The 20,479-nt window shown below is 37.8% G+C and overlaps 8 protein-coding genes across 8 annotated transcripts in view; 3 read left to right on the forward strand and 5 right to left on the reverse strand.

Moving 5' to 3' along the window:
- The window catches only part of RHIMIDRAFT_248707 (DUF323-domain-containing protein), a gene marked incomplete at both ends in the record, with an annotated part of 2,825 nt that extends 303 nt beyond the window's left edge, over positions 1-2,522 (reverse strand). Inside the window, 11 exons of the mRNA XM_023610552.1 lie at positions 29-279; positions 327-1,245; positions 1,293-1,405; positions 1,457-1,475; positions 1,531-1,558; positions 1,618-1,694; positions 1,746-1,772; positions 1,827-1,872; positions 1,941-2,102; positions 2,153-2,190; positions 2,237-2,522. Coding sequence (XP_023469268.1) covers positions 29-279; positions 327-1,245; positions 1,293-1,405; positions 1,457-1,475; positions 1,531-1,558; positions 1,618-1,694; positions 1,746-1,772; positions 1,827-1,872; positions 1,941-2,102; positions 2,153-2,190; positions 2,237-2,522 — 1,966 coding nt within the window. The remainder of the gene's footprint in view (positions 1-28; positions 280-326; positions 1,246-1,292; positions 1,406-1,456; positions 1,476-1,530; positions 1,559-1,617; positions 1,695-1,745; positions 1,773-1,826; positions 1,873-1,940; positions 2,103-2,152; positions 2,191-2,236) is intronic.
- A 267-nt stretch (positions 2,523-2,789) lies between these two features.
- Positions 2,790-5,061, forward strand: RHIMIDRAFT_234905 (uncharacterized protein; the record flags this gene model as incomplete). Its single annotated transcript, XM_023608255.1, has 9 exons — positions 2,790-2,877; positions 2,928-3,016; positions 3,082-3,323; positions 3,383-3,457; positions 3,516-3,726; positions 3,775-3,949; positions 4,002-4,166; positions 4,225-4,995; positions 5,039-5,061. 9 exons carry the CDS (start codon positions 2,790-2,792, stop codon positions 5,059-5,061), a joined length of 1,839 nt encoding a protein of 612 aa, XP_023469269.1.
- A 61-nt stretch (positions 5,062-5,122) lies between these two features.
- Positions 5,123-6,089, reverse strand: RHIMIDRAFT_234906 (uncharacterized protein; the record flags this gene model as incomplete). Its single annotated transcript, XM_023608256.1, has 3 exons — positions 5,123-5,686; positions 5,736-5,811; positions 5,860-6,089. The coding sequence occupies 3 exons, from the start codon at positions 6,087-6,089 to the stop codon at positions 5,123-5,125; spliced, it is 870 nt and encodes a 289-aa protein (XP_023469270.1).
- Positions 6,090-8,853: 2,764 nt separating this feature from the next.
- On the reverse strand, positions 8,854-9,693 carry RHIMIDRAFT_198832 (uncharacterized protein; the record flags this gene model as incomplete). Its single annotated transcript, XM_023606323.1, has 1 exon — positions 8,854-9,693. The coding sequence occupies one exon, from the start codon at positions 9,691-9,693 to the stop codon at positions 8,854-8,856; it is 840 nt and encodes a 279-aa protein (XP_023469271.1).
- A 141-nt stretch (positions 9,694-9,834) lies between these two features.
- RHIMIDRAFT_90300 (uncharacterized protein) lies at positions 9,835-11,333 on the forward strand. The gene is made up of 2 exons (XM_023615851.1): positions 9,835-10,047; positions 10,098-11,333. The coding sequence occupies exons 1-2, from the start codon at positions 9,986-9,988 to the stop codon at positions 11,212-11,214; spliced, it is 1,179 nt and encodes a 392-aa protein (XP_023469272.1). The 5' UTR covers positions 9,835-9,985; the 3' UTR covers positions 11,215-11,333.
- On the reverse strand, positions 11,280-12,690 carry RHIMIDRAFT_234909 (alpha/beta-hydrolase; the record flags this gene model as incomplete). The annotated part of the gene is made up of 8 exons (XM_023608257.1): positions 11,280-11,353; positions 11,422-11,531; positions 11,581-11,681; positions 11,741-11,806; positions 11,868-11,943; positions 12,011-12,157; positions 12,213-12,321; positions 12,381-12,690. 8 exons carry the CDS (start codon positions 12,688-12,690, stop codon positions 11,280-11,282), a joined length of 993 nt encoding a protein of 330 aa, XP_023469273.1.
- Positions 12,691-16,251: 3,561 nt separating this feature from the next.
- On the forward strand, positions 16,252-17,231 carry RHIMIDRAFT_272819 (uncharacterized protein). The gene is made up of 3 exons (XM_023612347.1): positions 16,252-16,538; positions 16,606-16,676; positions 16,745-17,231. Exons 1-3 carry the CDS (start codon positions 16,278-16,280, stop codon positions 16,992-16,994), a joined length of 582 nt encoding a protein of 193 aa, XP_023469274.1. The 5' UTR covers positions 16,252-16,277; the 3' UTR covers positions 16,995-17,231.
- RHIMIDRAFT_272820 (uncharacterized protein) lies at positions 17,220-17,527 on the reverse strand. Its single transcript, XM_023612348.1, has one exon. The coding sequence runs from the start codon at positions 17,483-17,485 to the stop codon at positions 17,282-17,284; it is 204 nt and encodes a 67-aa protein (XP_023469275.1). The 5' UTR covers positions 17,486-17,527; the 3' UTR covers positions 17,220-17,281.
- Positions 17,528-20,479: the final 2,952 nt, after the last annotated feature.

The following is a 20,479-nucleotide window of genomic DNA, read 5'->3' on the forward strand; positions in this document are numbered from 1 at the left end:
TAAGCTAATAAATGATATTGAAACATACCTGCACGTGTATGTTGGTCTTGGTAAACGTCGGTCCATTGCCAGACATTGCCTGTAAGATCATAGACGCCGAAACATGAACGACCGTTAGGGAAAGCATCGACATCAGCAGGAGGATGATCCGGGTAGAGTCTTTCACGTCCACTATAGACTTCAGGAACTTTAGATGCATCCCATTCGTTGCCCCAAGGATAAGTCTTGTATTCTGTACCGGCTTGAGCCACGTACTGCCATTCCCATTCATGAGGAAGACTTTAAAGAAATTAGAAATAATAATAAAAATTATTTTCAGTCTTTACCGTTTTCCTGCCCATTTAGCATAAGCTCTTGCATCTTCAATCGACACATGGACCACAGGCTTATTTGCACGAGAAGCAGGGTAACAGCCGCAAATCCAGTGCTTCAAGAAGTTGGTAGGGTCTTGAGGCTTATAGCCTGTGGCATCCAAAAATTCTTTGAATTGAGCCTCGGTCACAGGGTATGCGTCCATATAGAATGTTTTGATCTTCATGCGGTAAGGAGCATGGATTTTCGAAGGTTGGAACTCCCAAGGGTATTTGATATCCATGCCTGGATACTCACAGGCACAGTCAGGACGAGACTCTAAGCCCTTGACGGTAAAGACGTAGTTGTCACAACCTTCGATACGAACCATACCACAGGTGCCTTCGGGTGCAAGTTTACTCACAGTCACTTGATCAAGTTCTTGCCAGAGGATAGTGCTAGAGATAGGAATGCTTGTCAAGGGTATCTTTGAACGTTTTCTCATGGTCTCCATGAGTATTTCAAATCCAGAAGGTAATGCTGAGACGTCTGAGGTAGCAAAGATACAGCCATAGCCATAGGGTTCGATATCGAAGCTAAGAGTAGCAAGGCCATCAACAATATTCGTAGGTGTGATTTCTATACCACGCCAGACATCATAGAACTGAAGACCAATGTGGTAGTTGACAGTCATCTGGTGGCCGGTGACAACAACAGGCCCGCGGTTGACAAAGGTCCAGACGCATTGATCAGAGACATTACGACTAGGGAACTTGCTCGAAAATACAGTTTCCCATCGAACACATGGACAGTGAGGTTCCCATTCGGGAGATGTGAAAAAGTCAGGTCCAAAGCAACGAAGGATGCTGGTTGTACGACGGATTGCTTCTGCATCACGAGGAGTAAGTTGGTTCCAGATGCCAAAGATGTTTTCCCAGACTTCAATGCCAATACCTTTGCATGCATGTTAGTATTTAAAGATAGATATGTGTGTAATTTACCATTAAAGAACGCATGTTGGATCAAGGAAGTTTTGTTTCTGCACCATTTATCCGATGCATGGGTCATATGTCTAGACTCTATCAATTTTCGAGATGAAACAGTAGGGATGCGTCTGTTTGCTGGTAAATAAAAAAGAAGTTTTGAACATTTAAAAATGACTTACGAGCTTGTGTCATATTTAGCTAAATAGAAAGAATTAGAACGAAGAAGTTAACAAAGAAAAGAAATGGATCTTACCTGTGTCCATTGTGTTCCATTGCAGAGTCTATACAAAAATGGGATAACGGTTAGAAACAATAATATGCTTAATTTTTGACAGCTTACAAAAGTATCATCTGCTTCAGAAGCCTGATTCAAACTATGTTTGCTACTTGCTTGAGAAACGTAAACCAGAGGATGACCTATGGCAAGAGAGCTCATCCAAAAGTCTTGAGGGAAGTGAGAAAACTCACCAGCCATACCATCAACATTAAATTCCTCTAAAAGAAAAGTATTAGATTGAATATAAGCTATTGTAAAAAAAAGGCGCCTACTAAACAATCTTGGTAAAATGTAACTCCAAGGGGCTTGTGGGTCACGCTAATGCAAGAAGAAGCGTATTAAGAATTTTCTGCTATACAAACAAACAAGCTCTTTCTGGTTCTTACAGTTCCGTTATCCCAGCCGAGAACAGGAAAGATCACCTTGATATTTTTATGGTGAAGGTCAGCCACTAAGGCCTTGATGGCTGCTGTACCGCCAGGAAGACATCTAAAGTAATCCTCCTCATTACGACTATCGCAGCCGAGATTTGGAAAAGAAGGCCAAATCTAAAGGTGTGTGTTACAAATCTTGCAGATCATGGATTGAAGTAACTTACAACAACAGAGTCAACGACACCATAACGTTCTTCGATATCTAACAGAAACTTAGTCATCTCCACAGTCACATTAGGCATATATACCTTTCAAAAGCTTATCAGTGGTATATGTATTAGTGACAGGGTCAAAAAGAAACAAGTCATGGAGCATAACATTGTGTTGAGCATAGCTCTTTTGAGCCCATTGAAGACTAGGAACATCATGACCAGTAGTGGATTGACCATACTCATTCTTCTTTGCTTGCTGCTCAAGGCGCCACTTGCGTATTCTAGCATTCCATTCCAAGTAATCACGAGGAGAAGAAGGGCCATCGACTTGATGGTTTTTGAAATTGAGTCGATAATCTTCTTGGAAAGCCTTGACAAGCATAGTTACAATGAAGAAAAAAGAAGAACGAAATAGAATCTCCTTTTATACATGTTTGCCGATGGAGGGCGGGGCAATTTATTTATCCACACAATGCCCCCTTTATCGCACTTATTTCCCGATCCCGTTTTGCCCATAAACAGTCTGTTCCTATTACAGACACCTATCAGCATCACCGGTTTGGCTATTGACATTTTAATACAAAAGGCCGAAAGCTGCCTTTGAAAACTCGTGTCATACAATTTTTCTTCTGTTTAGAATCCTCCAAATATGGTTCATACATTTCTAATTCTCGATGGACATCCCGGGGCATTTGCGCCCACTCAAAGACCAGAGAACACTCTACTTGAGCCAAAAGGTAAAACCATGGCTTTTATTATTTAGCATTAACTTGTTTTTTTTTACTAGATCAACTTCCACCTTACCCATTATGGAGTTGTATGGTACAGAGTACTTTAGAATTCTGTCGGATTGGTTGGACACTTGCTAAAGATCCTGTAAGAAAAGAAAGACACAGATTTATGTGTAAAAAGTAACTGAATTGCGTGTGTGTGATTATCAGATCAATGTGTTGGTTGCAGGCAGAATACCTATAGTACTCAATGACATAGATCAACAAACAATTCATAGATTACAACAACAGTTTCCTCTTGTTCAACCCAGAGAAACTTATCGCGAAGATAGATTACAGTTGAGCATAGATAAAGTATTCAGCATGTTTGTAAAGCAACAAACGGGCAGCATAAATCGCTGTCGTTTAGTGTTGGTCGTGATTGCAAAGGACAACAATGAAAAGCTATTTGAGTAAGAAGAAAAGTATATAGGCAAAGGGGATATTGATCTCTCTCTCTCTCTCTTACTAGATTTCGTAATAATGCAAATGAAATGACTAAAGACCTTCGCATACTATTACATAAAGCGGCAGATAAACATACAAAGTACGTCTGATAAAAACAAAAGCTCAAGGTGGCTCTCTCTCTAACACGTTTTATCTAGCCTAGATCATGTTCAAGTCGACGTACTTCGATTATTTTCTCACTGTGAACAATTACCTGAAAACATCATCAACAAACGAGTATCTGACAAGTTGACTGTATCCGTTCACAATATACCCAATGGCTACAATGACTTGAATATGGCTATGATGCACTTGGCACAATTATATTTTGATGTAGATACGCTCAATATACTAAAAATACCAATGAAGGTAAATTCTACACTATTGTTACATACATTTGCTTATTGTTCTCCAAAGTCATCTGAACAGCAGCAATCAACTCACACAGTAACATTGTATTACAAACTCGAAGGACATCACTTGATTAACCGGAAAAAGACAGAAACAGATAAGCCTATTCATGACCCAAACTTTTTAAGTTCAAGACAATTAAGCTTGATTTACCTCAAAAGAAGCAAAAGAGCCATTCAAGGTAACTACATAAAAAAAGTAATTCTTACAATATAAACAAATGTAATATATAGGCTCAGAATGGTGTACCTGCAGGCACGTCGTTTCACCTATGAAGATGCGTGATTTACCAACAGAAGTATATGTAGACATGACTTTAAAAGGAAGTATTTCATACCTCATGACTTCTGAGGCAAGCCAAACTTCTAAATGGACACATGTTTTAATGGCTGAAAATAGTAATGTTCCTTATCCTCCCCCTTTTTGAGCAACATCTAATTTTAGTCTTATTCCTAGACAACATCTACCTTTACTGTTTCAATAATGAACTTCAAGAAGAGTTTTCAAGGATGATCGATCAGTCACTAGAACTTGTTGAGGTGAAGCCAGAAGGAATGAAAAAGACCAAGAGACTGTCGAGTGAATTGGGGGCAACAGAATTCGCAGAAAGTGTGCTGAAACCCAATCTGCACTTGAACGTAGATGAATTTTTGACTTCTGTTACATCCAATCCTTTGTATCACTTGATTCAGATCAATCCGACAAAATATGCCCCTCATCACTTGGCAATGATACCAAAAGCGTCATTTAGTACTACTCAAAGCATCGAAAGAGCGACTCGTCATAAGCCTGTTGAACCTACAGTCAAGGAAGAGCCAAAGGCCCTAGATATAAAATCTGAGGATAATAAAGCGCCTGAAACCATGGATATAGATCAAGCGTGGAACCAGGTACAACAGTATGAAAATATGACATTAAGGGAAAAGGAAGAAGTGGCACAAGGTGTCTTGCCTGCAGTCAAACAGACAACAACAGGTGAGGCACAACCCTTCTCACACCAACTCCCTGTTGCTGGTGTTAAGGTGAATACAAACTTTAGGGGCAGACGAGGTGCGCCTGTCAAGAACACACCTGCATTGTCTTCTTCTACCTTGACTACTCAACCACCCAGCATTCAGAAATACCCTGACCCTACTTTAGCCGTGCCTTACCTGAACCCTATTCCACCCACGTTAGAAGAGAAAGAGAATGAGGAAAAACAAGAGTTAGAGAAACTAGGCGAGCCTGGTAGTTTATTATGGCTATACTGGATGAATGATAAATTACAAAGGAGCCCACAAGGACTGCCAATGAATAAAAAGGTCAAGAGGGAGTTTGAGGGTCGTGTAGCACAACCAGGGGAGAAAGGGGAAATCTAGCCCGTGACTTGGTTAAAGCCTATAGACATTGCCTCTATACCCCACTGCACATTACTACAACCTTCCCTCACCATTTGTTCTGATTCTTCTTTAACATGTCTTTTCATTAGCTTTGTAAACATAAAAGATACAGCCATCATAGCCAGGGTGGCTAGAGTAAAAAAGATGTACCCAAAGTGTTGTGCCTTGCTGACATCGGTTGAAGTGGATGCGATGACTGCCTTTACGATAAACCCAACAACAAGCACTATCCCCCAGCACGCTGTCAAGATCCTCAAGTCATTTCTGATCTTTGCCATATGACCATATACCCAGTCAAGCAGCCCACCCTTATTCTCTGCATTCCTTGGATTATGGAGTCTTTGCTTGTCGTTGGTTGATAACTCTTTATTTCTTTCTGTCCGAGGCATCAATTGGCTTGTGACCTCAAAGACAAGGGGACGTAATTCGAATTTACCAATCTTGATTGGTAGTAAGGATATAAGACAAAATACACCTACGAGCAGAGGAACAATAGATTCACATATTGAAGACACCTGTGGAGAGGGTTGGGCAATAGACTAGTATAAAATAAGTTACACTTTTTCATCAAATCACAAGTTGCCTTACTATAATTCCAGATATCAAAAAACTGATGCCGGCAACAAAGCCTAGCACATCGAGTTTTCTCGTCTTTAGCATACGCCTTGTATTATTAGCGACATTTGAGTTTATCATTATCATGACTACTTACGAGATAACAATGACTAATGGTGGACAAGAAGCAATGATCATAGCAACTACTTGTCCTAGTCTTGGCTTGAGTAGTTCATATAATAGGATAGGCAACCCAATGCTCCAAAGAATAGCCATGATTATATTTGTTATCGGACGTCCTTGGACAAACTGAAAAGTAAAGATATCCTGAAGACTGCTCAAATCAGTGATATTCTGTGCTTCATTAGCTGAACGGTGCTCACTCATTAGTGTTGAAATGTCATTTCAAAGAAAAGAAAAAAAACAAAACAAAAAGAACCCTTACGTCACAACCAAGTCTTTAGCTTTTAAGTAATTTTAGGCGCACTACGGCTTATGCCACTTTTTTAATATGCAGCCACAAATGTAGTGCACGCACTACAAGAAAATATCCTGCATTTGCAAAACCAAGCTTTATTTCTTATTGTGATATTTGTTGAATATAAAAAGTGTTAAACGTAAAAATCAATAGGACAAAAGAGTAGTGCGTTTATTAAGTAAATGTCTTATTGACTTATATATGGTTATTGATGTGTAAGGGTTTTACTTTTCTACACTTTGTGGAGGTTTTTCATTTAATATCAAAGTGTTATCCTTGCAGTTATATCTCAGTAAGACTTCTAGACCATTTATATAGGTGAATCTCTAAACTAATATATGTTATGTATACGATGTATCTAGCGTGTAAATACCACAACTAGATTTACCTGTTGAAGAAAAAGTATATATAGAGGATTTTTCATATCAATAAGGGTATCATATTCTTATATCTTTTCTTTCAAAAGGATATACACAGTTCTAGCAGTACTTCTATCTTTTTCTTATTTCTACCTTACATATTTCCATTATCCTAAACATCTTTATTGATTGTATTAAAAAGCTTTAATTATAAAAACCCTTCTATAGAATACTCCTAGTGACTATCTGTTTAAGCTTGCTGTTGTTGTTTTTATCCAATCGCCATGTCTAAAGAAAGAATGGCTATGGTATGAACTTTTGTGTACGATGGAGACTGTATTCCTCTTGAAGACTGATATTCTTTTCACGTAGTTAACTAATCTAACAGTTCATTGAAGCATGTTTCCAAAACAGAACAAGCGGTTACACTAACCTGAATACCCCTATAAGAACTTGAATTTTTTCTTCTTAAACTAAAACTATACACGAAATTGGAAAAGTATGATATTTTATATTAATTTATTATTATTTACACAAACTACAAGTAAGCTGTTGTCAATTTAAATCAGATTCCATCAAAAAGTCATGTGTCTCAATTGATTATACTCCTTGATACGCTAATTTTTGTAGGATATTCAACTTTAATAAAAGTTATAAGCATCGAGGGAATCGAGGATATAGCATTCGAACAAGCGAATAGCCCTGAACAATGTTACCGACATGATAATCGGTAAACTAGATAAAAGAAAACCAATTCCGCCTATGCTGACTCATAAGACACACAAGAAAAGGAAGGAAAAAATAAAGGAATATCTGTCAGTGGCTGAAGAAGATAGACGATGTGTAGTTGCATATGGGGATGCATCTATTTCTGTGACGATGAAGTCAAGAGCCCCAATTCTGGTGAAGGTAATTATTAATACTATGTGGCTATTACTGAATTTGGACAGCTAACTTATTGATCTTCAAGGAGATCCAAATGGCACTTTCAAAGAAATGTTTAGTCATTAAAATAGATGAATACAGAACAAGCGTAATGTGTGGTAGCTGCCATGGTGAACTTCAGAAGGCTTATGAGCCAGAAAGCGCTTTGATCTGTAATCACAGGTATGACTTATTACATTTATCTAATGTTTTAAGAATGACTGATATAAACTGTTTACAGAGAAAGAGAAAGAGGATACTGCCCAATGAAAGAAAAAGTAGGTTAAGCTGTTTAGGATCCGACAACAAAGTAACATGCAAGAGCAGTAAGTACGTTGAGCGCAGAAATGCAGGTAGTTGACAAGAACGCTTAGAATGGTAAAAGATTGGCAAACAGTAAATATAGAAAGAAGTAACAGCATCTACCCATTGAAAATATGTCACTACTGTTCAGTTGGTGACGCAGTCAGAGTAAGATTGTTTTTATCTGTTCAACAACTCCAAATTAATGATACTCGAATAGATCTGGAATCTAGACGTGAATGCAGCAAGAAATATCCGTTCAATATTGACAAATTATATTTCTTCTAATTTTAACATTTAGTCAAGATCAGAGTCGCTTCAGAGAGGCACACAAGCTGTGCAGGGTCTTTAAAGCAGGTCATCCAGCCTTTTCATTAGGCCTACTAATTTAGTAAGTGGAAAAAACCAAAAAAAAGTGACGTAACTTATATCATTTTTAGGGCATGCGCCTAATATTGGTCTTCGCTTTTTCTTATTGGTACAGCGTGTAACGTGAATGCATGAATTAGGAACCCTTTCAATGACAAAACAAGGCTTTCTTATCGTCATCTTTTATAAAGTCAATTCTATTACATTTGCATAGGATATGCATTGACTGCTATAAGTCGATGTATTCATAATCTTGAATTAGGGAGGCATTGTGTCAACTACTCGCAGTTTCACCACTAAGAAAACAATTTAAATGTTCCTGAGAACAATGAGTTTTATACTTTTTGAGATTCATTGGTCTTGAAGAAGAATCTGAAGTGTATCAGACCAAGAGATAATCATCATCAGGACAATATAAATGCAAAGTTAAATCCTATATCAATGGTCAGCCCTCTTCTGTGGAGTGTATGTTTGGTGACCTTGCACTTGGTTAAACTGAAGACTTTTATAAAGCCAAATGCAGTTCTTCACAATGTTTTGTATTAAATAAAATGGTTCCTTTTGACCAGTATCCGTTCCTGTAACTCACACATTATAAAATCCAATTTTCTAGGCGTCAAACCAAAAAAAATATGTTAAAGTCAAACGCAGTTACATGATGATATTATTGTATAGTGTAACAAAAGACAGAACTAGTAGGGAAAAAGTAAGGGGGTATCTATTCTAAAGGTGTTCTATGATTAAGCTCCACGTCATTCGTCTTTTCTACATCGTCGTCATCTACTGAAGCAAGTTTGAATGTTCGTCTTGCCCACTTTTGAATCTTCTTTCCCCAAACAATGGGCAACAAAGAGACCAAGGAGACAATCATCAACTTAAATACCAGCGACACGGACACAATATCCGATGTGGATGTCAAATCACCCAGGACATCTCCAGCCTGTGCACAAACAAAATTATAAGGCAGTACGCCAAAGAACGTCGACCAGAAAAAGGGAGAGACAGGAATGCCCAGTAAGGGAGACACGAGGTTAATGAACCAGTAAGGAGAAAATGGGAATAGGCGAATAAAGAGTAACCACCAAAATAAGCTTCCGCTGCGTTTCTCATGTTCCAATTGGCGTCGAAGTGGCTCGGCGCGACGGTTTATCCAGGGCAACTGGATCAGTGGCTCGCCGACCAAGATTGCTAATCCATAGGCCAGTGTGGCTCCGCCTGCAGTCAGAAGACTTGTCCAGATTGTACCCATGACAATACCATAGAGATATCCGGCCAAAAGATTGAGCAGGACAGAGCCTGGGATAGAGAAGGCTTGTTGCCAGAGATAGAGAACAGCAAAGACAATAGTCACAGACTCATAACCTGTCCATGAAGTGGATAGCATACTGTCGAGTTTGACGGCGACTGCTTGAACATCCTCAAGGGTTCGAGGTAATCCGATGTCTAATATGCTGTTGGCTAGTGATAATGAAAATAACAAGGAGACGACTCCGATGATAATGAACAATAAGAGTCGAGGAAATAACTGTTTCCAGGCTTTAGGTCGATTTGTGGGCATCTGAGAGCCACTATAAATTGTTTCATCTTGGTCGCTTAGCATGGGTTGCTGCTCTATATCCAAAAAATCTAATATCGCACTGTTATTGTCTTCTTCAACAGCGAATCCATTTTTATTATATCTATTCATAATGCAGAAAAAAAAAAAATGAAATTAATTAAAAAAGGGAATGGTATTTTTTTATATGTGCTCAAAACTTTGTACCCCCGCGCACATACAACCTTGGCAGTTACAGCCCAAAAATATGAGAAGGTGACTACTTTTTGTTTTCCTTTCTTTTTCTTTTTTAAAAATGGAATTAAAAATTATAGAGCAAGACACACCTGAGCCTGTACAAGAAACATTATGTGAAATGTATGCCTTTTTGATTCAAAGAAAATTCAAACTCATATACTTTTCCTTAGCTGTGAGAAACAGTTTTCGAAATATGTTTGTCCGAGATGCAATCTTCGTTATTGTTCATTAGCTTGCTATAAAGACATGCGCCACGCTGATTGTACAGAATCATTTTATAAACAAAGCGTGACAGAAGAGATAAAGAGTCGAGAGATTGATAAAGAAAGCAAAAACAAGATGCTAGAGATGCTGAAACGCTTAGAAGAAGAAAAAGTTGAAGAGGACGTGCTAGAAGACGATGAATATGATGAACTATTAGAAAAATTTAATGACCTGGATATTGATAATGCAGATCCAGAACTAATATGGAGTATGCTTTCAGAGAAAGAAAGGCAAGAGTTTAGATCAATGGTGTCTAAGCTAGATGATACGTGGCATAAATTTGACTTACCTGACTATATACCCTGGTGGATTATCATTCAGCAATCAAGGATTCAAGATATAACAGAACCAACAAGTGATGATCACCGTATACCACAGCTTCCCGATAATTTGCCTGATTTTAGCAAAATGACACAGCCTAGTGCTCGAGAAAGCCCGCATCTGATTTGGAACATGATACATATTCTTGCAACCTACAGCTATCTTATGCGCCACTCCATGGGTGAATTACTAGAGGATATACAAGATACAGTACATGTGATCGAGACATTATCGGCTGAAATCTTGTTTTCAACAGCAGCATCATGTCCCTTTGGCAGTATACACGAAGTGATTGATGATATCGTTGAGCGTATTCTGCGTTTTCAGGAGCAGTCTAGTCCAGCAAAGCGCAAAATGGCAGCAGCAACAGCGAGATACGACTTGAAGATATTGGTTATTCATGATCTATTGAAACTCGTTCCTGAGCGTAAACGAGCCATGTTTGATTTCTGGCTTGCTCTTGATCAAATATCGAAAAAAAGAAAGAAAAGAAGCGTGGGCTTGGCTGTCCGTAAACTTTATTTTTACTGGGCTGCGGCCTGTGCTTTTGAGGATCTGGAGCTCGTGTTGGCGTCTCTTAGGAGTATTTTGTCCAAGATAGAAATCGAGAAAACGGATTTTGAACAAGATCGTGAGGCGGCACAACGTGCGATAAGAGAATATCAGAAAGCAGGTTCAACAGCAAAAATACAAGAGATTTAGGTTTCTTTTTTTTATTGCAATAGACAAAAGGCTGTATATACATAAATATACATATATATAAACTTCTAAAGTTTGGCTTGTCCTTTGCCATTTTTGCTTTCTTGCTTAACACGATCGATCAATGCCATGATTTGAGGAGCTAAGTTTTTGTAAAAGAAAGAGAGAATTAGTTAACGGCATTGTTCAAATACGACACACTGGGCTTACTGATAAGATCAGGCTTTTCATTAACAACCATATGTGTTCCTTCAATATGTTGGACTGTAATCTTTGCTGGGTTCTGATCAACGACCGTATGTGTATCCTCAGGCGCTACACTATATATAGAGGTAAATTACTCGCTCTGGATGGAAAAAAAAGACTTACAAATCTGAATCGAGAGCATAAACAAAGTGAATGGGTATCGTTATTATCTTTAACGAGTTGTATGCTGTAAAGGTATCGTAGCTACTATGTCTAAATACATGCTACATATATAAAGAAATGATTAGAGGCATTGTTCTTCATATATTGCCATATACTCTACGTATTCATGTTCCCTTGGGCACTTTAATTTGATTGTTCCTTTATCTGTATCATACATACCATAATCCTACAATCATATTCATTATTAAGTATCACAGAAGGCATGTATATATGCTAAAGATACTTACAACATAGAGATCTAATACTTCCGGATCAAACAACTTCCAAAACTTTCGCTTCAACAAAGAAGCCTTACATTCTTCCCTACATACCTTTATGATGAATATCGTCTTTCTGTTTAATAAACTCTTCTTTTTTTTTTTAGATTTACCTGTTTTGCCATTCATCTCGTCGTTTTCCTGAAGAAAGTATGGGAGAACGTAGCTTAATCTCCATAGGGTAGAAGAGACGACTCATGACTGGTTCAACTACACAAAGTCCATCAAACGTATGAGGAAAGAAGAACTCTACTAATATCCTTTTATGTCTCTATTAGTATCCTCATAAAGATATAATTCAATCATGCATCTTACATGGAAGTAGCTCCAAGGCTGTGGCCGACTCCTATCAACTGATCATACTTTTTCAATTTCATCTTATCAACAACTTGCTTTGTATCCAATGCATTATCAAACCATCGATCTATAAGATTGAATATAGATGTTATTTCTTGATAGCATTTTACATTATTCTTGGATTACATGTTGGAACGGTTATGCCATCGTTCAAGCGAGCCGAATCACCGTGGCCACGAGCGTCCCAAGCAAAGACATGAATATCTGTATGGTCATATTCTTTCATTGCACGTAAATTATCCTTTAGTCGCCTAATTAAAGGATGAAGAGACTCTTTATGAAATCCATTAGAGTGCGAAAATAAGAAAGCTATCTTTTGCGTTGCAGGTGCAGGTGCAGGGAACTCATGCTTTTCTACGGCTAGCTTTTGTATATCGAATCCTTCAGTCGCAGGATGAACTGGAATAGTGTATGTCGAGGTAGGATTAAGGCGCATAATGGACAATGTTAAAATAAAGAGAAAAAAAGGTGCGACTTAAATATCTAAAGTAAGCATGAGAAAATACATGACAAATTTTGTGAAAGATGTATGTGTAACCTTATCCCTGACAGTCATGGCAAAAATGTTTTTCCCCTTTCAATGAGTGTAGTACTGCAAGAGTGCATAGATAAATAGCTGGCTGATGGAATTATACGCCGTGCTCCAGACAATAGAGAATGGAATAGTCCTCTTACGTTTGCTCCTAAAAAGGACAACCAAGGTAATCTCGTAGGACTACGACCTTGCCTAGATCCTCACTTGATCAATGCTCTGTTATCTGACGGTAAATTTCCTCTGCCACATATTGATGAAATCTTTGAAAAACTTTGTGGTAGCCTTATATTCACAACATTAAACTTACGACAAGCATTCCATGGATTCAAAGTACACGAGCCACACCAAGTTAAAACGTCCTTCGCCTTCCAGGGTAACCAGTAGTGTTTTATTGGTTGTCCCTTTGGCTTAAAATCTATCCCCTCAAAATTTCAACAAGTGATCAATATTGTTCTACAGAATTGTTCATTTGCAACTGCATTTGTTGATGATATCATGATCTATTTCAAACCTTTCAATGAGCACATTCAACACATTGCAGAAATCATACAACGCCTCGCCAAAGTGAATTTGATTCTCAATCCAGATAAATTCTATTTTGCGCAACAAGCTGTTTATCTGTTGGGATTCTGTATCAACGCAAAAGGCGTTAGTTCTGATCCTCATAAGGTTTGTAATGCTCTAAAATGGCCTGCATCAAAGACTGGTAAAGATATTTAACGCTTCCTTGGTCTATATAACTACTTTCGCAAATTTATTCCAAATATTGCCCAAGTACCTGCACCACTAGACAAGTTGCGCTTTGCAAGCGCATTAGATGATCTCTACACCACAGAAGTTCAACACATATTCATGTCACTAAAGACATTGTTAGCTGAAGCTCTACTTCTCCACAATCCTGATTTCAACATACCTTTTCGCGTAGTCACTGATGTTAGCAATTACAGTATTGGCACTTGTCTTTATCAAGTCATCGACAATCAAGTACGTTACATTGGATTCATGGTACGTGCTCTCAATAGATCAGAGTATAACTATTCAGTTACAAAATGTGAACTATTGGCCATAGTTTATGCTTTAAAGAAATTTCACACCTACCTCTGGGGTAATAAGTTCTACCTATATACAGATCATAAAACCTTGGCCTACATTCATACACAAGAAATCCTCAATCCAATGCTTGTCAACTGGCTTGATGCCATCTGCAATTATAACTTTACTATCTACCATCGACCTGGTATCAAAAATATTTTACGTGATGCACTATCCTGCTTGTTCGAAATCGAACAACCTTTAGAAGAGGATAATAGACAAACTAAGAAACAAAATAACAAAATAATACTAATAATAATCATGCCATCAGAATGTTCAAACCTCTTGAATCAATTAGACCGTACGAAACCGAGAGAAAGAATCTATTAGAAACCACGCATATCAAACATGTACACTGCTACTCAAAAGCACTTGTAGACGCACTCCACAATGGTGGTCTACATTGGAACAATATAAAAGAAGATACCTTAAAAACAGTCAAACAGTGTTCTGCCTGCCAAAAATTCAATATTGCTAAACATGGATTCCGTCCATTGCAGTCGATATACGCAGAAAACCCTATGTACCATATATGTATTGATACAGCTGATCCTGTGTCTGCGACATCACATAACGGCAATAACTACTTGCTAATAATAGTTGATGTATTCACACGATATTGTATCTGTCGTAGAACAATGCCTGCTTATAGCTGACATTGACATACACGACTGTAATCAGTATGAATAGAGTGAATTTACGCATTTTAAGATTGTATGTACACACTTTTAGTGATAAGTCAAATTAAATAGAATTTCTCCTTTGAATGTAAATCATTACTTCTTTACATAAAAGGATACACTTCTCTAACAGATGATCCTTCTTATGGTAAAAGCAGCATCATAACCCAGATTATGTAATGAACAATAATATCAGTGTCAGAAACGAGTTAAACGTTTTCTTTATGAACTTAGGAGCCGTTAGTCAATTATATCCTCAGTAATTATAATCCACGCTTAGAGTAGTGCTTACCAGCCATTTGATAGCAACTATAAATAGTAGATCCTTTATTTAATTGTATGCTCCTTCTGTCTTTATCTCAGAATAGAGTTTAGTCTCAAAGAGTACTTCTTTTGTCTTTGTCTTGTGTCTCTAAACCATTACATAATATATACTATTGTATGATAAAGGTCATGCTTCTCTCAACAAAAGTAAATACCTGTTCCAAGATAAGCACTTAGCATATGCATAGCATGCGATGTCTATAAATACATTTGTACTTCAGAGTGTTCATACGAAGCATCACTTATTATGCAATCTAGCCACACAGTGCTACCGTTGTAAACGATGGTCTGTGGCCCCAAAATATTAAGTAGTAATTACCCAAAAGAGCAGCATATATTGTCATACTCCAAGTAATGGGCCCCATAGCGATCATGTGTAGTATTGACGTAGATGAGCAGATGAATTTCAGCAGGATCTGTAATGGCCAGCACTGGGGGGGGGGCGTCTGCAGGTTAAATCTGGATAGATTACAAACAACGCGATTTTCTATCTGATCTAGCAAAAAAGTTTAAGCGCTGCTGAAAAAGGACACAAGCAGCCTAAATTCCAAAAATGAGAGAGATTACCCGCAATGACAAATAGACAAGCTGCCTTATCTAGAAGGGAAAAAAAAGAAAGGAAGAGGTGATTCTAGACAAAGCCTACGCATGAATGATATGAAGTCATCCCAAAGACTGGCCTGACCGTCGTAAAGTTATGACACAATAATCCTTCTTTTTTTCTTTATTCATAGTGAATGTGATTATGAAAAAAAAAAGGGGAGCCAATGAACGTCGGCGCTTATTGTCCCCAATCGCTGCAAGCTTACAGGTTACACTGCATCGCCTTTTTGGAAGATCAGGTTATGTAATTGATAATAGGACACGCTACATTTTTACTTTGTCATACATCTATTCTATGCTCACGGCCCACTCTTTGTTTGCTTTTGCCAGTGGGAAAAAAATGCACTTTTGACAGCTAATGCATAGTTTCAGTGTCGATGGCAACCATTTCATTACCATTGGTGCTGCTGTTTCTATCGCAGTTGTTGTCTGTCATTTAAACTATGCCCTCAACTCTCTTTCTGTTTCTTTTTTATTTTACACTTTGATAAGTGATTTTGTGTATATATAAAAAACCGTTTTGTTCCGACTTTATGACCTGCATCCGATCCGTAACGCTGTTTGCCTTTTATGGTAGTATGCCTATAGACATGTGAAGATTAAGCCATTAAGCTATGGGGTTACACTTTTTGCTTATTCAAGACAAATATGTCAAAAATAGGTAGAAATCATATGTCAATAAAGAGCGGATCAACATTTCTCTCTTTTCATATAAAAGGAATGTCTTGAGTCTATCTTTGCCTTTCTTTCATATATACAAATACAACTCTATAAACACATTCTATCAATATGAAGCTTACTTCTTTTTTTCTTGCTACTGCTATCTTCTCCTCTTCCTTGGTAATGGCTATGCCTATCGAAAAACGCGATGATTCTGCCATTAGTGTCCAGTCCCTTGCTTCTGGTGCTACTGCTGGTAGTAATCTGACCATCCATTGGACTGTTCATGGAGATGCCGCTCCCTTGATCGACATCCTAGCTATTTCTAGTGATAGCAAAGTATCTATTGTCGAAGGATTGAACAGTACAATTAGTGAATATGCTTGGGCTGTAAGTTGAATAATCTAGTTATTTTAGCACAAGAGACTTATCTCTTTTCTTCTCTTATCGCTTGCAGATTCCCAATGATTTAGTCAAGGATGATAACACGACATATACTATCCAAATCAGTTATCCTGTAAACCAAACGTAAGTCTGCCGTCATATATTTGTAAAGCAACTCATGGCTAACCATGTTTTTCTTTCTTTTTTTGCAGTGTTTCCTCTGAGCCATTCGTTATCTCCAAGGCTGCTGCTCCTCTGACCCCTCCTACTACTACCCATGCATCAGGCGCTACTGTCACATTGGGAAATGGTTTGGCTGGATATACTGCTGTTGCTAGTATTACTCTTATTGGTCAAGACGGTAAAGTAACAGCACAAAGCCAAAGTTCGGATGCCTCTTCTCTGGCTGCAGGTACTCTTGTATTACTCTCCACTACAGCTGCTATCTTTGCGCTCCTCTAAGCACTGCATCCTCTGCTCTCTTCTAGACTATACCTGCACAGACATCTCTTACACATACCTAACTCTAATACTTAATTCAACTATTCCTCTTCTTTCTTAGAAGTATACGCATACTTTATAAATATGTTATCCCCTTTATAGACAATCCATTTACATGTATATTCCCTTACTATATCTCTTTCTCTTACTCTTCCCCTTATACACTTATTATCTAATGCGTATATAATAATAAACGAGCATTGATAAAAAATGAAATAATCTTGATGTTGGCAGTATAAATTCATATGTTAAAGGCAAAGTAAGCCTTTAATTATAATACCAAATAGAGGTCGAGATAGGCTGCAATTTCTAAGAGCATTTACCAAAGTGTCATCAGATTTTTGTGTTGGATAAACTGTAAAATGTAAACTGGTCACAGTTAAACATTCTTTAACATAAACATTAAAAAAAATTAGCACGCTTTCAATGGTTGAATATTGCAGACATAACATACTTACCCTCTCGTTATCCAGGAAAAAAAAAAGAAGACAGACCATTATAATTTTGCAAGCAAAGGGAACTGTAATCAAATACCATATCAGTCTTCCTTAAGACTGCAATGAATGAATATGAGCACATGAGGAAGATATTATCTAAAATAGCTTTAACCCCTGGCTTACCAAACCTCAGATGCCCTATTATGTTGTCCCAAAAAATGACATGTAATGTTATCAAACAAAGCAAGCTTGTAACATATAGATTGTATGCATTTCTGGTACAGATATATAAGTTATATATGAAGATATTCATTTATTTGAAATGGTGCTTAATTATGAACGGTATTAGTGAGTGCTGTGCATAATTAATTCCAAAAGTCGACTGAACATTTCCTTCGTCTGTCTTTGCGCAAGCCTAAGAAATGAAGAAAATCTGATGGCACTTTGGTGAAGTATGTTTTAGAAATTGCAGCCTACCTTGGTCTATATCTTGTCTACTATCCGGTGTTCTTTAAACAACTTTAAAAATAGTGGTGGTTAACACCATTAGGGAGTAAGCAATATGCATGCTCTATCATGAGCCATACGACAAAAATATGGATATTGAATAACCCAAGCCAATTGAAGCCATAAACATCAGCTCCTTTGTTTTCAGCGTACTTCAGGCAACAACAATATCTTTTATATGTAACCGAAGTTCAAGTTTATTAACGTGACAAACATTTAGTCACTTGGGAACGACATTCAATCATAAAGTTGTCAAAGTGAATATGAAAGATGTAGTATACTCTATCCTTTAGTTTAGAAGAGTCTTTTAAGTAGAGAATTTGACCCTAAGGACAAACGAAGCAAGTATCACACAAACCAGACGGTTTTTTGGAGGGGGATCTATAGACTCCGCGTCCATAGACTCTCTAAATTATCTTTTTTTCTTCTTCAAATTATAGTCAGCCAAATACAACAATGCCAACGACAGAAAAGGGCATATAAAAAATGTTTATACTTCCCGAATGACGTGTCACAATGACGGAAGAAGAGAGCCTTCTTCACAGTATTTGCTTTGATGTACAGTAATTACATGTCTTTAACAGATACAACTCTTTAAATAACACGTTTCACACTCATATTTGGTCTTCAAATTAAGGCATAAGAAGCAGGCAATACTTCAAAACACAAGTAAGCAAATTTACGAAACAGGATTATGCTGTCGATATTTGGTCAAAGATTTTTCCGGCAAATGGTAGCAAATACTATTACCAAGCTGATGCAATATTGATTTTTTTTTCTTTTTTGGGAAGACTTTATCTCAAAAGTGTCGATCAGCAACAAGAAACAGTAAAGTTCTAGCCCTCTGCCATAGATGATGAGGCCGACTTGAGGGAGTCCTGTACCTCTGCCGACAAAACTGACGATTTGAACAATATTGAGATTGCGAAGAACATTAACGAAGACAAGTATCACGTCAACCACGCCAACCATCGAAAGCTTTTGAGAGAGGCCAAAAGCTAGCGTCGATCAGCTGTATTAGAAGAAGAGAGGTTTCCGCAAAACCCGCACTTTACTGGAGCAGTTAATGGACTTTGGAGAGAGTGATTATATCAGACAGTAACCATTTCACCATGGTACCAAATAATGATATAGCAGCGGAAAAAAATTATGAGTCTCTGGCAGCATCGACAATGCTCGCCATATGATGACGATGATGGATCTTCCGCTTGATCTTCCCTCTGCCTCCTCCATCCAATCTGAAGTAATGGACAAATATAGAAGCTGGGTTTGTGGTTCTTGTTTCCCGTCGCCAATGGAAAGAGAAGATGCAGGACCATGGGAGATTGAGATCTTTCCGCTTATCACTTGTGGCTCAACAAAGCAGTGGACGAAGCTGTAGAGAAATTTCCACCATTCCAAGATGGAAGAAAGGAAGGAGGGTATTCCGATATTAGAGGAATTAATCGAGGTATATGGATAATGTATTGTCTGGATGATATGTGTGTTTTTGACCAAGACATACATATAATTTGGGAGACTCTGTGTACATTGTCAGAGGCTACTACGAAAGAGGAACTAGCCTAGTAGCCCAACAAGTAGAAATGAAGAATAGACATCCCGATTAGAATGCCCCAAGGTTCTTGCAGAAACTGGAACTAAGAGCTTATACCAAAACCTTGGATACAGGATAGGGAGGATCGCATCCAGAGTAATGAAAGCACTCAGAGTGTGGATAAAAGAAGAAAAAGAACATTCTGTCAATGTTCAAGAGCTGAAGACGCTTCTGTTTGCGTTACAATCTTTTAATGAGTTGTATTTTCAGCTAGGAAAGGAGGAGAAAAGAACCGGAGTAGGGGCTAGGATACTGGATAGTGCAACTAACAAAGACAAGACAGGGTGGCATTAAGGGCTTGAAGATTGATCTACAGAGAATAGAACTTATGAGGTAAGAGCGAGACGATTGGCGGTAAATATAGATGAGTAGAGAAAAGGGAATAGACGACAATAAGAATAATGTGATTATTGATTAAATAAAAATAAATGAGGGTATTTATATAAAATTAGAAGAAATGTATCAATATTATGCGTGAGTTTATAATGAATCATGACACAAAAGTACAGCTGGGAGATGAACCACCTGGAGTTTCTTCATAAATATGTCCTATACTCTCTGAGACCATTCTTCAATTCCGTAAGGAGATGTGCCAAATATGAAAATATAGAGCAAGAAGAGCCCATCTTTTGATAGTGAAGATACAGAACGAAGCCTTTTTTTTGTATTCCCAACAGTTCGTCAACACATTTAGATGAAGATCTGATATACAAGAAATATGTTCCGTCAATGAAAAGAGTTCGATGACATAGTACTCAAAGACAATACATGGGTGTGAATCTGAGCCTAGAAGGACGCTTGTAAGTTTGTATAGCACAAACTGATATTAATATATGACATGTCACTAATGAGAACTACTTATGTGAGGTTATACAGTCTTTCCGGAAAGTAAATTTTTTTTTTTTTTT

The sequence above is a fragment of the Rhizopus microsporus genome, assembly GCF_002708625.1.
Source record: "Rhizopus microsporus ATCC 52813 unplaced genomic scaffold scaffold_3, whole genome shotgun sequence".
Lineage (NCBI taxonomy): Eukaryota > Fungi > Mucoromycota > Mucoromycetes > Mucorales > Rhizopodaceae > Rhizopus > Rhizopus microsporus.

Excerpts from the sequence above, each read along its gene's own strand:
- RHIMIDRAFT_272819 (XM_023612347.1), top strand. The coding sequence starts at position 16,278 with ATGAAGCTTACTTCTTTTTTTCTTGCTACTGCTATCTTCTCCTCTTCC. Across the intron at positions 16,539-16,605 it reads TTAGTGAATATGCTTGGGCT|ATTCCCAATGATTTAGTCAA; the intron begins GTAAGTTGAATA and ends TATCGCTTGCAG. Across the intron at positions 16,677-16,744 it reads AGTTATCCTGTAAACCAAAC|TGTTTCCTCTGAGCCATTCG; the intron begins GTAAGTCTGCCG and ends CTTTTTTTGCAG.
- RHIMIDRAFT_272820 (XM_023612348.1), bottom strand. The coding sequence starts at position 17,485 with ATGTTATGTCTGCAATATTCAACCATTGAAAGCGTGCTAATTTTTTTT.
- RHIMIDRAFT_90300 (XM_023615851.1), top strand. The coding sequence starts at position 9,986 with ATGGAATTAAAAATTATAGAGCAAGACACACCTGAGCCTGTACAAGAA. Across the intron at positions 10,048-10,097 it reads CAAGAAACATTATGTGAAAT|CTGTGAGAAACAGTTTTCGA; the intron begins GTATGCCTTTTT and ends ACTTTTCCTTAG.